The 17058-nt window shown below is 38.5% G+C and overlaps 1 protein-coding gene and 2 pseudogenes across 1 annotated transcript; 2 read left to right on the top strand and 1 right to left on the bottom strand.

The window, feature by feature from the left end:
* Positions 1 to 1641: 1641 nt before the first annotated feature.
* On the top strand, positions 1642 to 5152 carry LOC119537726 (annotated as a pseudogene).
* Positions 5153 to 6818: 1666 nt separating this feature from the next.
* Positions 6819 to 9324, top strand: LOC119536888 (annotated as a pseudogene).
* Positions 9325 to 15897: 6573 nt separating this feature from the next.
* LOC119536886 (olfactory receptor 4X2-like) lies at positions 15898 to 16827 on the bottom strand. The gene has a single exon (XM_037839589.1). The coding sequence runs from the start codon at positions 16825 to 16827 to the stop codon at positions 15898 to 15900; it is 930 nt and encodes a 309-aa protein (XP_037695517.1).
* Positions 16828 to 17058: the final 231 nt, after the last annotated feature.

Genomic DNA, 17058 nt, shown 5'->3' with positions numbered 1-17058 from the left:
GCAAATTACTGAAGATTCTCTCAGCAGATTTTCGTTTTGCATAGCTTTTCAAATTTTCACCATGAAAGAAATTTGGGGGGTGTATAATCCATTTTCAGGATATTAGCACAAGTGAAGGAAAGATGAGACAGAAAAGAGATTCTTTAAAGTGATTTTAAATGCAGAGAAATCTTAAAGTATTTTTCTGTCTCATTTCACAAGTGTGCTCTTTAAATTGCACAGATTTTTATGCTTTCTGAGGGTAAGGACTGCCTTTCACTCTTCTTTAATATGTCCTGAATCACTAGGTGTGGAGAGCCGTCTCCCGGGACGGGCATAGCGCATGCGCTGTAAACCTGCTCCAAAGTCCCCCCGCCCATCGAATGAGCCAAGATGGCGCCCATATCCTGCTTCCGCTTATGACGTGCACACTCACTATTCCTATCTGCCAATTGAGTGCATATGCGCGGCGCTAGATCATTGGTTATGAGTAGAGTACTTAAGAGTTTGCCCAAGCGAACCTCGGGGAGACAGCCCACTAGGAGCCGTACCTGACGGCCACATCGAGGCTGCTCTCCCGCGAGGCACTCTGCCCCGCGTGGAAACCTGTAACAGAGAATGCTTATCTAGCTTCAGTAAAAGACTTGCTCTCGCAACCGCCGTGTGGCTCGAGTCGTGACTTCCAGCCAGGTCAGTTTGCGTGGTCTGCATCTCTCTCTCTCTCATCCCTTGTTTCTCCCCTCGCCGGCCGGGGAACAGGGGTCGAGCGGGGCGGCGCCGGACAACTAGGCACATGGCCAGAGCCTGAAAATTATTTGATTCCTGAATGAATTAAATTAATCCTCACCTGCCGCCAATTTTCAGTGGACAGCAAACTTTAACATAGAAACAAGGAAACCTGTGCATACCCATGCATTATGTTGAAACTATTGTTTGATTGTGGGCTATACTCTCATCAACTTCTGTATGTCTGCTTCACTGTTGGGTGTCATAATTTTCTCAAAATATTTGCAAAAATTCATGAGGCCATGGGATTGGGTGACAGAATATTTATGGCCTGAGACCATAAAGATACTTTGTAGTTCAAGTAAAGATAATATCAAAGAAACTCTTTAGAATGGGAGAAGTATCAATGAGAATGCCATTTCTGAGGGATCAATGGAGGAAACAACAGATCAGGGGAGGTTCCCTTGAGAATCTCTTAAGGCAAAAGATTGATGAAAAAATATTGTGATTGGGAGAAATGTTAACAATTAATATAGGTGAATTTTAGTGCTGAGATTTTTATTTTTCTTTCTGGTGTACTTGAAATAATAAACAAGTTTGAATAAAATGATCTGGTTCTAATTTTGGATCTACTCCTCACAGGGATACTTTACTAATTCATAACCTCTCTGTGCCTGATTTTTCTTAATTGTAACATTGGAGCCATGGGATTTTGTGAACTGTCTTTAAGAGTATCTTGCAGAGTAGACAGTTGAGCACTGAAGGGATAAACTTTCATAACTACATGTATAAAAAAACAAAATCAGTGAGATAATACATGTGAAAGGTTTCTATAAACTTACAATGCTAAACAAATATGAGGGATAAGATATATGATTGAATTTTTTTCTGTCAGAGGACTCTTCTTCTATGAATCATGTTCCCCAAATGGAATCCATGGCCAGTAGAAATAATGTGACTGAGCTCATTTCTACTGGCCTTTTCCAGGATCCAGGGGTGCAGAGAGTGTGCTTTGTGGTGTTTCTTCCCGTGTACCTGGCCACAGTGGTGGGCAATGGCCTCATCATCCTGACAGTCAGGATCAGCAAGAGTCTGCATTCCCCTAGTAATTCTTCCTTAGCTACCTGTCCCTGGTGGAGATTAGTTACTCCTCTACTGTCGTCCCTAAATTAATCATAGACTTACTTGCAAAGGTCAAGTCCATTTTCCTGGAGGGTTGTCTGGCTCAGGTGTTCTTCTTCCATTTCGTTGGGGTCACTGAGATCCTTTTGCTGGTGGTGATGGCTTATGACCACTATGTGGCCATCTGCAAGTCTCTTCATTATATGTCCATTATGAGCTGTGAATTGTGTCATGTACTAGTTGCTGGTTCCTGGCTGGGGGGCTTTTTACACTCATAATTCAGATTTCTATCACCGTTCAATTGCCCTTCTGTGGCCCTAATGTGATTGACCACTACTTCTGTGACCTCCAGCCATTATTCAAGCTTGCAGGCATGAACACCTTTGTAGAGGGGGTCACTATAATAGTCAACAGCTTAATGACCCCATGTTCCTTCCTCGTCTTGGTGTCCTCCTATATCATCATCCTGGTCCACTTGAGGAACCATTCTGCAGAGGGGAGGTGCAAAGCTCTCTCTACCTGTGCCTCCCACATCACAGTGGTCATCTTGGTCTTTGGACCTGCCATCTTCCTCTACATCCGACCCTCCTCCACTGTGCCAGTTTGAGTGTATTGTGTCCCCCAAATGCCATTATCTTTGTGGTCTTGTGTGGGGCAGACGTTTTGGTGCTGGTTAGATTTGCTTGGAGTGTGCCCCACCCAGCTGTGGGAGATAATTTTGATGAGATGTTCCCATGGAGGCGTGGTCCCACCCATTTGGGGTGGGCCTTGATTGGTGGAGCTATATAAATGAGCTGACTTGGGGGGAAGAAAGAGAGTGCAGCTGGGAGTGATGTTTTGAAGAGGAGCAAGCTTGCTAGAGAGGAACGTCCTGGGAGAAAGCCGTTTTGAGGCCGGAGCTTTGGAGCAGATGCCAGCTGCCTTCCTAGCTAACAGAGGTTTTCCGGAGGCTATTGGCCATCCTCAGGTGAAGGTGCCCGGTTGCTGATGTGTTACCTTGGACGCTTTGTGGCCTTAAGACTGTAACTGTATAGCCAAATAAACCCCCGTTTTATAAAAGCCTATCCATCTCTGGTGTTTTGCATTCTGCAGCATTAGCAAACTAGAACAGATTTTGGTACCAGAGAAGTAGGGTGCTTTTGCTGCTGAGTTTGCAAATACCAAACATGTTGGAACGGCTTTTTAAATGGATAAGGGGAGGACTATGGAAGAATTGTGAGGAGCTTGATAGAAAAGGCCAAAACTGCTTTAAAGAGACTGTTTGTGGAAATATGGAGTCTAAATATACTTCTGATGAGGACTTGAACAGAAATGATGAATGTGTTGTTGTAAACTGGAAGAAAGGCGATCCTTGTTTTAAAGTGGCACAGAATTTGGCAAAATTGAGTCCTGGTGTCAGATGGAAGGAAGAATTTGAAAACGACAACCTGGAATACTTAGCTGAGGAGATTTCCAGACTACATGTGGAGGATGTATCCTGGCTTCTTCTTGCAGCTTATAGTAAAATGCGAGCAGAGAGAGATAAACTTAGAACTGAACTCTTGGGTTCAAAGAAACCAGAAGTTGATCGCTTGGAAAATTGCAAGCTTCCAGGGGGTGGAATCCCAGAAGCTACAGCCCAACGTGAGGACATAACCAAACATGGAACCCAGCCGCCATTTCAGTACAAGCCAAGATTGAAAAAGGAGTTAAGCAGAAAGGATTTGTGGAAAGTCCTATTGTCTAATGGCTTTGACCCCTGCATGCTTCATGCGAAGCCAACAGAATTTTTGCGAGATCTTTATAGACAGAGCCATTGCCGGTCTGGATTGGAGGAGACAGACAAGGAAAAAATTAAAGTAAAAATCTCTTCAAAGACAGAGCCATGGAGGATGAGGTCTGGAGTCAGGAGGTCTCGGGCTGGGAGAGCGGAGCAGCCCACACGCATGGAAAGGGTGAGTTTGCCCTGGAGGTCGAGGGCGGGCTTTCCGCCTCGATGCTCTGGAAGAGTTTTGCCACCTCAGGTCCCAAAGAGGTTGGAGCACATTTCCAGGGAATTGGGGAGAGCCTGGCTGCCACCACACTGTTCTGAAGGGGTTGAGCGTGTGCCCCGGAGATGGAAGGGAATCCGGGAGCTGCCCCGATGTTTGAGGAGGGTGGGGCCGAGAAGGTGGTCTCCCCAATGTGTGGATATGTTGGAGCACTCACCCAAGCATTTGGAGAGAAAAGGGCTGCCACAGAGGCACTTGGGAAGCGTTAGACTCCCGCTCTCTCAAGCCCCAAGGATGCAACATTGTTCTGTAAATGACTCTCGGACTTTGAAATCTAATGGAGTATGTCCTGTGGGTTTTAGGAACTGTTTTGCTCCTGTTAACCCTGTTTTCCTTACTGTTTCTCCTTATGGCAATGGAAATGTTTATCCTGTGAATGTCTATCCTTTGTATATTGGGAGCACATAACTTGTTCTAGGTTCACAGATCCACAGCTAAAGGAAAATTATGCCTTAGGATTGGCGATGCCTAAATTGATTTTGATGGGATTTTGTACTTGACTATTGTTACTGAAATGATTTAAGTTTTTGTGGTATTGTGATGGAATGGATGTATTTTGTATTTGGAAAGATAATGTCATTTTGGGGTCCAGGGGGTGGAATGTGCCAGTTTGAGTGTATTGTGTCCCCCAAATGCCATTATCTTTGTGGTCTTGTGTGGGGCAGACGTTTTGGTGCTGGTTAGATTTGCTTGGAGTGTGCCCCACCCAGCTGTGGGAGATAATTTTGATGAGATGTTCCCATGGAGGCGTGGTCCCACCCATTCGGGGTGGGCCTTGATCGGTGGAGCTATATAAATGAGCTGACTTGGGGGGAAGAAAGAGAGTGCAGCTGGGAGTGATGTTTTGAAGAGGAGCAAGCTTGCTAGAGAGGAACGTCCTGGGAGAAAGCCGTTTTGAGGCCGGAGCTTTGGAGCAGATGTCAGCTGCCTTCCTAGCTAACAGAGGTTTTCCGGAGGCTATTGGCCATCCTCAGGTGAAGGTGCCCGGTTGCTGATCCGGACGCCATTGGCCATCCTCAGGTGAAGGTGCCCGGTTGCTGATGTGTTACCTTGGACGCTTTGTGGCCTTAAGACTGTAACTGTATAGCCAAATAAACCCCCGTTTTATAAAAGCCTATCCATCTCTGGTGTTTTGCATTCTGCAGCATTAGCAAACTAAGACATCCACCTTCACTGAGGACAAATTGGTGGCTATGTTCTATACACTGATCACCCCCATGCTGAACCCCATCATCTACAGACTCAGAAATGCAGAGGTGAAAAATGCCATGAGGAGGTTGTGGGGAAGAAAGTGAACTCAAAGTAGTAAATCAAAGATATGTCTGATTATTCTAACAACTTAAGTGGATTTTAATTTCAGTAGGATATTTAAAAACCCTCAGAAACATATATAAGGACTTAGTGTTACTTCTGTTGTGATTTTCCATAGTAACAAAAAAACTCCCTGGTATCCTGGTACAATGTTCCAATGACAGAATTTAGATGGTCTTGCAGTATCCTAGGAAAGCTGACCGACTCCATGATATCCACAAATATCATAGGATTGGGCACTATGAAGACTTAAATCATGTGCAATTGTGAAGGAGAACAATTTGGCAAATGTTTTTGCAGGTTAAAATTTCTCTTCCTCTGAACATGTTTCTTCATTCTTTCATTTCTCCTTTCTTCCATCTATCTTCTCTTTCTTTAACTCCCACTTGATAATCAATATTTCATTGAAACAAAATATAGCGACCTGATTAATTACCTAGTGATATTTGTGCAAAGAGGGTATGTCTCTAAAAATTTCATCCTGGGATTTTTATATTCTTCTCTTTTGTTCTTATCTTTGCCACAGACCATTTCATCATGAATAGTAGAAAAGCCCCCAGAGAAATTTCAGCTTTTCTGACATTTTGGCTCTAAGGACAGTACGTAAATCTCTCTGGGTTCTCTCACTGTGTCCACTATCCATCAATAAAACTAATACCCACATTACAGATTTGTGTCCATTTGATCAACATGGTGATGTAACATGCTCCAGAAACTTTTTACCACTAGCAGACAGTCAGACATTTTCCTCATGTCTCTGGAACAGAAGTTAAAGGGTTGCAAAAATTGGGCAAGTGCTGAATTAAGAATAAGGCAATTTTAAAACATTAGGAAAAAATCTCATGTCAGCCATTGATTTGTAGATCCTCTTTTTACTTCTTAGAGTATCCAAAATACAAATGCATGAAAAGTAATGATAAATGAATTCTTTTGGACTCATGATGTGTAAATATGTAATTTTTGGCATTAACTCTCCTTTCAAAAGGCAGAGATTGGCAATTGGATATAAAGCATGACTAAAGAATATACTCTTTATAAGAGACTCATCTTAAATTCAAAGACATAACTAAATGAAGTGATAGAATGGAAAAAAATGTCACATGTGGTAGCCATATTAATATCTGATAAAACAGTCTTCAAGTGAAAAAAGTTGTTATAAGGGACAAAGAAGGTCACTATTTACTGATAAATGGGTCAATTGAACTGGAAGATAAGAGGTATAACTACATATACAACTAACTGAAGAGCCCAACATATATGAAGCAAATTAACTTATTTGAACAGAGAAATAGATAGTTACACATTAATATTAGGAGAATTCAATACACCAATTTCTATAATTGATAGTACATGTAAACAGGAGATAAAGAAATAGAAGACTTGAATAATATGGTAAACCAACTACACTTAACAGACATATTGAACATTTCACTCAACAATAGCAGAATACATTTTCTTCCCTAGGGCACACGGATCATTCTCCAGGATAGGTCATAGTTGCATCAAAAAACGAGTCTCAAATTTAGAAATATTGAAATCATATAATAGTATCTTCTCTGATCACAATGGAATGAAAGTGGAAATCAATACCAGAGGGAGGCAGTCCTTAGAGAGCAGGCAAGCGGGAAGCAGTTTGGCTGCAGAAGCAGAGCAATGCCTAAATCAAAGGAACTTATTTTTTCAAGCTCATCTGGCTGGGATCCTGATAGTGAAGTTGACAAAAAGTTAAAGGGGAAAGAATAAGTTACTTCAGAAAAACCTGTACAGAAGCAAAAGACTCGTGAACCCTCAAGAACCCTGTCATCTTCCAAGCAGAGCAGCAGCCAAGATGATATGTTTCAGATTGGAAAAATGAGGTATGTCGTTGTTCGGGACCTTAAGTGGCAAGTTCTAATTGACATTAGAGAATATTGAATGAATCCAGAAGGTGAAATGAAACCAGGAAGAAAAGATATTTCTTTCAATCCTGAGCAGTGGAACCAGCTGAAGGAACAGATTTCTGATATTAATGATGCAGTAAAAAACTGTAAAATCAGACCCATACATAAAAAAATAACTGGTGTTTTAGTTGTTTTAATCTATTTTTTTTTTATATTGACTTTTGTTTTCTAAACATTGTTTTCCAAAGCTATTGTATATTTGGATCACAGAACATTTGTAAGGTGAATATTTTTTTTTAATGTGCATTATTAAAAACGTTGTGAGTGAAGCTAATTGTCGGTTTTATTAAGGAGGATTGCTTCGTAACAACCCCCTGTGTAATATAAAATCAAATAATACAATCTTAATGGCTGTGGCCTTTTTTGATCAGAAGGGTTGATATCGTTTGAGCCCAAAAATAACAGTTTATAGACCTTTCAGTTTCAACTTACCTTTTACATTAAGAAGGATTTGTATAGCATTGAATTTATAAACTCTTGATTAGTGAAATGCGTAGTTGATCTGTTCTCTTCCAACCAAATGTCTACACTTGTTTGACTTTTCCACCCCAAGGATATTTCACTTTCCCTTTTTTCTTACTTCAGTTTCCTTTAATAACTTATCTTTTCATGCTCAGTTTTCACTCTTTTCCTTGAAAATGTTATGCTAATTTAGAAACATCAGTGAAACTGTCAGAATGCTAGTTATCTTAGTAAGGCACTTGTAATTAAAACATGGGAACTACAATCACTAATTTTATTGTATCAAACATTAGAGATACAATTTGATAAACAGCATGGCTTGTATGAAAACTGAGCAAGTGTATAGTGTTCTGTATAGTTATTACTTTTTTGTTTAGTCTGTAGAAAATAATGGCTTAGATGTCTGATTTGCTTTCATTTATTAAATATGTTCACCATGGGTTGATGACTATAAAATCAGATATTGTTAAATTAGACTATGATTTAATAAAAATTGTGAAAGCTTACTGGCCTCACATTTTATTTTATAACATTGAGCATGGATTATATATAGCCAGAGATATCATTGAGCTTTACTGTCACTGTAGGGAATGCCAATTTTTAGGGGAAAGAGCATTTACTTGTGGCTTTTTGGCTTTTCTTTCAGTAGACTTGGCTATTTTGCAGTTAATCTACTGGATAATGGTATTCTAGTCTTGATGTTACTAAATTTTAGCATACATTCATAAATGATTTTTCTTAGTAATAAAGCAGACACAGATCGATGTCTGCTTTGCAGCAATAAATAGGGCATGGCATGCCTGGGGAAAGGAACCTTTGTAAACAGAACTATAATTTAAATGAAAGAAGGTGGCAGTGAAGTCAGAATTCTGTTCAAACTAAATGATAAACACAAAGTGATACTTTATAAATATTTGGAAATTTTGATCATACCAATTGGACACGATTCTAGATAGAATAGCAGAAAGAAAATCTTAAAAACATGTAAAAATTCTCACTAATAAAGTAGTTTTGCTAGCAAGTCTCAAAAAGTTACTGCTGTTAAACACTGCCATACGAGAGAGTTGTACTATTCTGCTATCAAATTTGATTCCCATGTCTAAAACACTTTGTCGTCAGATTGTCAGGCACTTGATTTCAAAACCATCTGTCAGACCTCATGTAGTTACCAATTTTTTTTCATCAGCTATTCTGTTTACATATGATGTTATATATTTTTTAGGTGACATTTTTAGTATTTTTAGGGAGATGCCTAATTAGGGAAATGAAGAAATCCTCTTTTCTGGTATTTTAGCCTTCTTCAAATAATAAGTACCAAAGTGTTGAAAATATATATTTTAGGCAACTCCTGCTTGATTACCTTCTTTCCCTTATTTGGGAATATGTATGTGTCCTATTGGCTTAATTGGGTAGTTTTGTAAAGCATTCCCTATTTTTGGCATATAGGAATGATAGTTAGAACATAAATATTTGAGTTTGGTGTAGATGAAGAGGAAATAATGAGTAAATTTCCTAGGTTTATATGAATTCAGGGTATTTCCCTTTTAAAACAATCTGCTAATTCAGAGATGATGCTGGAGCTTATTACATGGGCATTTTCTCTTTAGCATTGTATCAGTGAAACCTTCCTATCTGGAGTGTTTCTATGGTAGATTTGAAAAGTTGACTGCTAAATTTTTAAGTACATTACTGGATATGCAATGTATAGAAATTGTTAATCTTTTTCCTGTGTGTTTTTGTAGGAAAGTATATGAGAATTGGGATAAAAGAAGAAACAAATGAACTTTACTGAAAAGAAGAGGCACTTTAGTTTTCTGTTTAAACTTTACCTTCTTGATAAGACATGACCTAAATAAAAGGAAGGACATTCTGTGTTCATGGATTGGAAGACTAAATACCATTAAGATGTCCATTCTACCCAAATGATTTACAGAGTCAATACAGTCCCAATCAAATTCTCAAGAGTCCAGTTTGCGTAAATGGATAGGCCAACTACCACATTTATTTGGATGGGTAAGTGGCCCTGAATAATCAAAAACACCTTGAAAAAGATGAACAAAATAGGAGAACTTACACTTTTGACTTTAAAGTATACTACAAAGCTGAAATGGTGAAAAAAGCATGGTAGTGGCATAAGGATAGATATACTGACAAATGGAATCCAGTAATTGAGAATTCAGAAATAGACCCTCACATCTATCATCAACTGATTTTTGAAGAGGGTGCCAGTTCCACTCAACTGGGAAAGAACAGTCATTTCAACAAATGGTGCTGGGAGAACTGAATATCCATATGTGAAGGATGAAAGAAGACCCCTGTTTCACATTTATATACAAATTTAATTTAAAATGGATCAAATACATTCATATAAGAACTAGAACCATAAAACTCTCAGAAAAAATCTCCAGAAGAATTGTGAAGATCTTATGGTCAGCCTTGAAAACATCAAAGGAAAAAAATAGATAAATGGGACCTCCTTAAAATTAAAACTTTTGCACATCAAAATGCTTTATCAGTAAAATGATAAGACAACCTACTCAATAGGAGAAAGTATTTGGAATCCACATGTGCCAGTTTGGATGTATTATGTCCCCCAAAATTCTATGTTCTTTAATGCAATCTTATAGGGGCAGACATATTAGTGTTGATTAGGTTGGAATCTTTGGATTAGGTTGTTTCCATGGAGACATGACCCACCCAACTGTGGGTAATACCTTTGATTAGATTATTTCCGTGGAGGTGTGGTCCTGCCCATTCAGTGTGGGTCTTGATTATTTTACTGGAATCCTATAAGAGCTCAGAGAGATGGAGCTCAGTGCTGCGGCTGAGAGAGACATTTTGGAGATGGCTGTTGAAAGCAGACTTTTCTTAGCCCAGAGTTTGCTCCAGAGAAGCTAAGAGAGATGAAGCCCAGAGTTTGCCCAGGGATATGCTAAGACAGGACCCCCAGGTGCTTAGAGAGAAACATCCTGGGAGAAAGAACGAAGAATGTACAGGAGCTGAGAGACCCTCTTTTAATTTTTATCCTAGGAACATATACATCCCAAGTTTTTCCTTTTATCTACATTCACATATATAATTCAATGCTATTAATTACACTCACAATAGTGTGCTACCAACACCACCATCCATTTCCAAAACTTTAAAATCAACCTCAATAGAAATTCTGTACAAATTAAGAATCAACTCCTCATTCTCTAACCCCAATTTATCCCTGGTAACCTATATTTTAGATTAAACTCTTATTCTAATTAGTTCATATCAGTGAGGTCATACAATATTTGTCCTTTTGTGTCTGGCTTATTTCACTTAGTGTAATGTCCTCAAGTTTCATCCACGTTGCATGCATTAGGAATTCACTCCTTCTTACAGCTGAATAATATTCCATTGTATGTATATACCACATTTTTAAAAATTAAATTCAGTTTTATTGAAATATATTCACATACCATACAATCATCCATGGTGTACAGTCAACTGTTCACAGTACCATCATATAGTTATGCATTCATCACCCCAATCTATTTTTGAACATTTTCCTTACACTAGAAAGAATCAGAATAAGAATAAAAATTAAAAGTTAAAAAGAACACCCAAATCATCCCTCCCATCCCACCCTATTTTTCATTTAGTTGTTGTCCCCATTTTTCTACTCATCCATCCATACACTAGATAAAGAGAATGTGATCCACAAGGTTTTCACAATCACACTGTCATCCCTTGTAATCTACATTGTTATACAATCATGTTCAGGAGTCCAGGCTACTGGGTTGGAGTTTGATAGCTTCAGGTATTTACTTCTAGCTATTGCAATACATTAAAATCTAAGAGGTATTATCTGTATACTGCATAAGAATGTCCACCAGAGTGACCTCTCAACTCCATTTGAAATCTCATAACCATCCACTGAAACTTTATTTCATTTCATTTTGCAACCCCCTTTTGGTCAAGAAGATATTCTCAACCCACGATGCCAGGTCCAGATCCATGCCCAGGAGTCAAATCCTAAGTTACCAGGGAGATTTGCACCCCTGGGAATCAGGTCCCATGTAGGGGGGAGGGCAGTGAGTTCACCTGCCAAGGTGGCTTAGATAGAGAGAGAGACAGGGCCACATCTGAGCAAAAAAGAGATACTCAGGGGGAGACTCTTAGGCACAATTACATGCAAGTTTAGCCTCTCCTTTGCAGTAATGAGCTTCATAGGGGCGATTCCCGTGAAAGAAGGCTTGGCACATAAAACCACCAGTCCTCAATGTTTGTGACAACATCAGCATCAGTCCAGGTGAGGAAGTCCAATACTTCTGCATTTTTCCCCAGCTCCTCAGGGGTGCCCTGCAAATATATTTTTATTCCCCACCCAAATTACTTTGAGATTTGTCACTATTTCACTCTAACCCTTACTAACCCACCATATCTCACTTCCTATTCAGAGTTCCATGTAATTGTGGTGTTTGAACAAACTGACTGTAGAGTTATACTGTTTAGAAAATATAGATCCTGCACCAAATAGACATCTCTTCCTTTGGTCTCACATGGAAGCTGAAGTTTTAAAACACAGTCAGTTTTGAATATACCACATTTTATTTACTCATTCATCAGTTGATGGGGACTTGGGTTGCTTCCATCCTTTGGCAACTGTCAGTAATGCCACTATGAACATTGGTGTGCAAATATCTGTTTGCTTCCCTGCTTTCAATTCTTCTGGGCATTTACTAGTAGCAGGATTGCCGGATACATGGTAATTCTATACTTAGCTTCCTGAGGAACTGCACTGTCTTCCCCAGTGGCTCTACAATTTTACATTCCCACCAGCAGTGAATAATTGTTCCTCTTTCTCCATATCCTCTCCAACAATTGTGGTTTCCTGTTTCTTGAAATCAGCCATTCTAATATGTATGAGATGATATCTCATTGTGGTTTTGATTTGCATTTCCCTGATAGTTAATGAAGAAATAGTCCTTTTAACTAATAGTTCTTGGAAAACTGAATATCCACATGCAAGAAAGAAAGTGGACCCCAAACTCGCACAATATAAAAAGGTTAACTCAAAATGGATCAAGGAGTAAAATGTAAGAGGTGAAACTATAGAACTCATAGAAGACAGGGAAATATCTGCAGATACTTGTATTAAGCAGCAGATTCTTATACTTTACACATAAAACATGAGCAACAAAAGAGATAATACATAAACTAAATTATCTTAAAATGAACTTGTGCATTAAAGATCATTATTAAGAAATTGAATAGACAATATAAAAAATGGGAGAAAATAGTTGGTTACTATATATATGATAAGGGTTTAATATCAAGAATATATAAAGGACTCCTACTACTCAAGAAGAAAAACATTAAAATCTCAACTAAAAAGTGGGCAAAGTACTTGAATAGACATTTCTTCAAGAAGATATACAAAAGGCCAATAAACACATGTAGAGATTCTCAACTTCAGTGGTTATTAGGCAAATGCAAATGAAAACCACAGTGAAATACCACCTCACACCCATAAGAATGGTTATTATCAAAAAAAAAAAAAAAGGAAAATAATAAATACTGGAGAGGATGCAGAGAACAAAGAAGACTTGTACACTGTGGTGGGAATGTAAAATGGTGGCCCACTGTGGAAAACAGTTTGGTGGTTCCTCATTAAGTGAAACAGAATTACCATATGACCTGGGAATCCAACCCAAAAGATATACCTAAAAGAACTAAAAGCAGGGACTCTGACAGATATTTGTACACCAGGGTTCATAGCAGCATTATTTGGAATAGCCAGAAGGTAGGGGTTACCTCAAAGTCTTTCAGCAGTTGAAAGGGTAAACAAAAGGGGGTATATGCATACAGTGGAATATTACTCAGCTTTAAAAAGCAGTGAAATTATGATACATGCCATTAAATGGATGAAGCTTGATACAGTCTATTGAGCGAATAATTCAGGCAAAAAGGATAGATATTGTATGATTCCACTTATATGAAATAGCTAGAATATGGAAACTCATAGAAAAAGAAAATAGTGTACAGGATACTGGGCTGGGGGAGAAGGGGTGGGTGTTAATGCATAATGGGTGTAGAAAGAAAGTTCTGGTAATGTATGATGGTGAGGGTAGCAGAACGTTGTGAATGTGATTAATCCCACTGAAGGATTTGCTTGGGAGTGCTAGAGATGGGAAAGTTTATGTTGGGTATAATTTCCATTATTTTGGGTGAGGTCGGACATCTTTTTGTATATTTGAAGAAATTTGTATTTTCCGTGACCTCTGTTCCTAAATTTTCCCATATTTGTGTTTTGGTTCTTTTTATTATGTTCTAAGAAGTAATTATGTACAAAGATGAGTTCTTTCTGATATGAATTTGTAAATATCTCCCCTCCCCAGGTTTTCATTTGTCCCTTGACTTTGTTAGTGATGTTTTTTGACAGATACATGTTTTGTATGTTATGTAGTTAATTATCATCATCAGCCTTTATGGTTTCTGGAATAGCTGAGACCCCATTGTTTCTTATTTTTGAAGTTTTATGGCATGTTTGTTATCTGGTGGGCTGGTTTCTTCTCATTTCTCTTCATTTTCAAAGTTCCCCTGGCTACCGTCTTTCCACACAAACTTTAAAATTAGTTTTAAATCTGTCCTTGATCCCTTATCCCCCCCAAAAAATCTGCTATTATTTTTATTGAAGTCACCTTATATTTATAAATTTATTTAGAATGAATTAACATCTTAGTGATGTTGAGTCTTTTCAGTGTGAAAAATGACATATGTTTCCATTTGTTAAACTCTTCTTTTGTGGTCTTTAGTAGTTATATATGCAGACACATACACAGACAGGCTTATATTTGCTTAAGGAAACTCTGAAAGGAAAACAGAAATTAAGAAAATTGTTTATCTGTTGGGATAATGGGCGATGGGATGTAAGGAATAAGGAAAGAAGGGAACAGAACTTTTCACCATGTACTTTTTATTTTGTTGTTTTTTGAAATCTTATTATGCATTGTTCACAAAATGATATAAAAATTTAAGTAATTTTTAAAACTAAAAAAACTTATTTAACTAATGGTTTAGGATATTCTAGACACAAAAGCAATGGAAGAAATCAATAAGCAAAACTGATAGATTTTACTATGTAAAAATGAAATGCATTTAAACATTGAAAAGGTTGTAAAATGACTTAAGGTCAATTACACATGAAAACATCCATTCTCACATAAAAAAAGAGGAAAAAATGCAAATTAAACAATAGCAAGATGTCTATGAAATTTGAAATAACACTACAGATAATTACTGTATACCCTTAATTCAGTTCCTCAAATGTTAATATTTTGCCACATTTTCTTTATCATTCATTCTCTCAGTAGATAGATAGATAGACAGACATATGGACAGATACTTCCTCTGAATTGATTGAGAATCAGTTGCAGAGACAAATGCTTCTTTACCTCTAGATACTTCAGTGAGTAATTCCTAAAACCAAATTCATTTTCAGACCTGCCCTCAGTACAGTTATCAGATCAAGAAGTTAGACATAATTCTATTATCTAATCTGCAGACCTTTTGTGCCACTAATGTCCTTGATCTAGTCCAGGATCCAGTCCAGGATCACGTGTTGCATTTATTTATCATGTATTTTTAATCTGCTTCAATCTTGAACAGTTCCTCATTCTTTCTTTTTCTTTCATGACTTTCACACTTCTGAAGAGTACAAGTAAGTAATTTTCTAGAATGTTTTTGGTTTTACATCCTTTCTGTGTGTTTTTTATGTGATTAGACTCAGATATGTTAAAAATACCAGAGATACGATATTGTGCGCTTCTCAAGTGCACCATATAAGGAAGCAAACGACATCAATATGTCCCATTATGGGGATGTTAACTTTGATCAATTGTTTAAGGGGGTATTTTCCAGGTTTCTCCATTTCAAAGTAACATTTTATAAAATTATAATTTATTTTTATAAAATTATAATTGATAAGCATTTTGTGGGGAGATACTTTGACACTAGGTAAACATACTATTTCTCATAAAATGTGTTTAATGACAGTGTTCCATGCTGTCAAAATCACTCTCACAGAAAAAATATTGACCACAATATTATTTATAGTAATAAGAATTGGAAACAACCTAAACATCTAAAAATAGAAAAAAGGCTTGTAATATTATTATAAAGCCAAAAGAGAAAATCTTTTACATGTATTTAAACTGAAATTTTTGGAGATGGGTACCAGTTAGAATAACTGTATAACTAACATGCTGTGAAATGTCCTTCATCCCATATGATTCTCTCAGGTATTTGATTTGAACACAGCCCCATTCTAAATTCAAGGATCCGCTACTCAGCCCCTATGCCTCATCTCTTCTCATTGTCCTGATCCACAGCCTTTTCATTGCCTTTTTCACCTCAGCATTTCTCAGGGTGTAGATGACAGGGCTGAGGAGGGGAGTGACCATCGTGTAGAACACGGCCACTATCTTGTCCACAGTCAGAGTGGCAGAAGTCCTCAGATAGATGAAGATGATGGGCCCAAAGAACAAGACAACCACAGTGATGTGGGACACACAGGTGGAGAGGGCCTTGCGCCGCCCTTCAGAGCTCTGGTTCCTTAGATGGGGCAAGATCACTGCATAGGAGACTAGGAGGACCACAAAGCTGATGACAGACAGGGTGCCTCCATTGGCAACAACCAGCAGACCAATGAGGAAGGTGTCAGAGCAAGCAAGTTTGAGCAGTGGAAGCACGTCACAGAAATAGTGGTCAATCACATTGGGGCCACAAAAGGGCAAATGAAAGGTGAGAAGGATTTGGGCAAAAGAATGTACAAAGCCCCCCATCCATGCGATTCCCACCAGGACAGCACACAGCTGCTGGGTCATGATGGTGGTGTAGTTGAGGGGCTTGCAGATGGCCACATAGCGGTCATAGGCCATCATGGTGAGTAGGAACATCTCAGTACCACCAAAGAAGTGAAAGAAGAAAAGCTGTGTCAGACAGCCCCACAGAGATATAGATTTCTGATCAGTCAGCAAATCAGAGATGAGTTTGGGGGCTGTCGTAGAAGAGTAGCATATCTCCACGAAGGACAGGTAGCTGAGGAAGAAGTACATGGGGGAACCAAGACTTCTGCTGGTCATCACAGTGAGCACAACGAGGAAATTCCCCACCACAGTTGCCATGTACAAGGGCAGAAATATCACAAAGCAAACTCTCTGCACCTCCTGATTGTGAGAAAGTCCCAGAAAAATGAATTCAGTGACATTATGTGATTTAGTCATTAAGTCACCACCAACAGACAGTAAGTTGGGTGGGGTGATCTGAAAGGATAAAAAACAAGACTCTTCATTAACATGAGTGGGTAACATAAGTAATAAACCCTGGGACATGTGGGAAGTTGGTGAGCTGGATATAAAAAGAGGAGTAGGAGTTATGTGTAGAAGAGAAGAACATTCCAAGAAGGTGGAAGAGGAAGTCCAACACAATGAAAATTCATTGTGGGGTGGCTAGAT

The sequence above is a fragment of the Choloepus didactylus genome, chromosome 6 (genome assembly GCF_015220235.1).
Source record: "Choloepus didactylus isolate mChoDid1 chromosome 6, mChoDid1.pri, whole genome shotgun sequence".
Lineage (NCBI taxonomy): Eukaryota > Metazoa > Chordata > Mammalia > Pilosa > Megalonychidae > Choloepus > Choloepus didactylus.
Note: the sequence above shows the minus strand (reverse complement) of the source record. Positions and strands in the feature narration are given on the sequence as shown.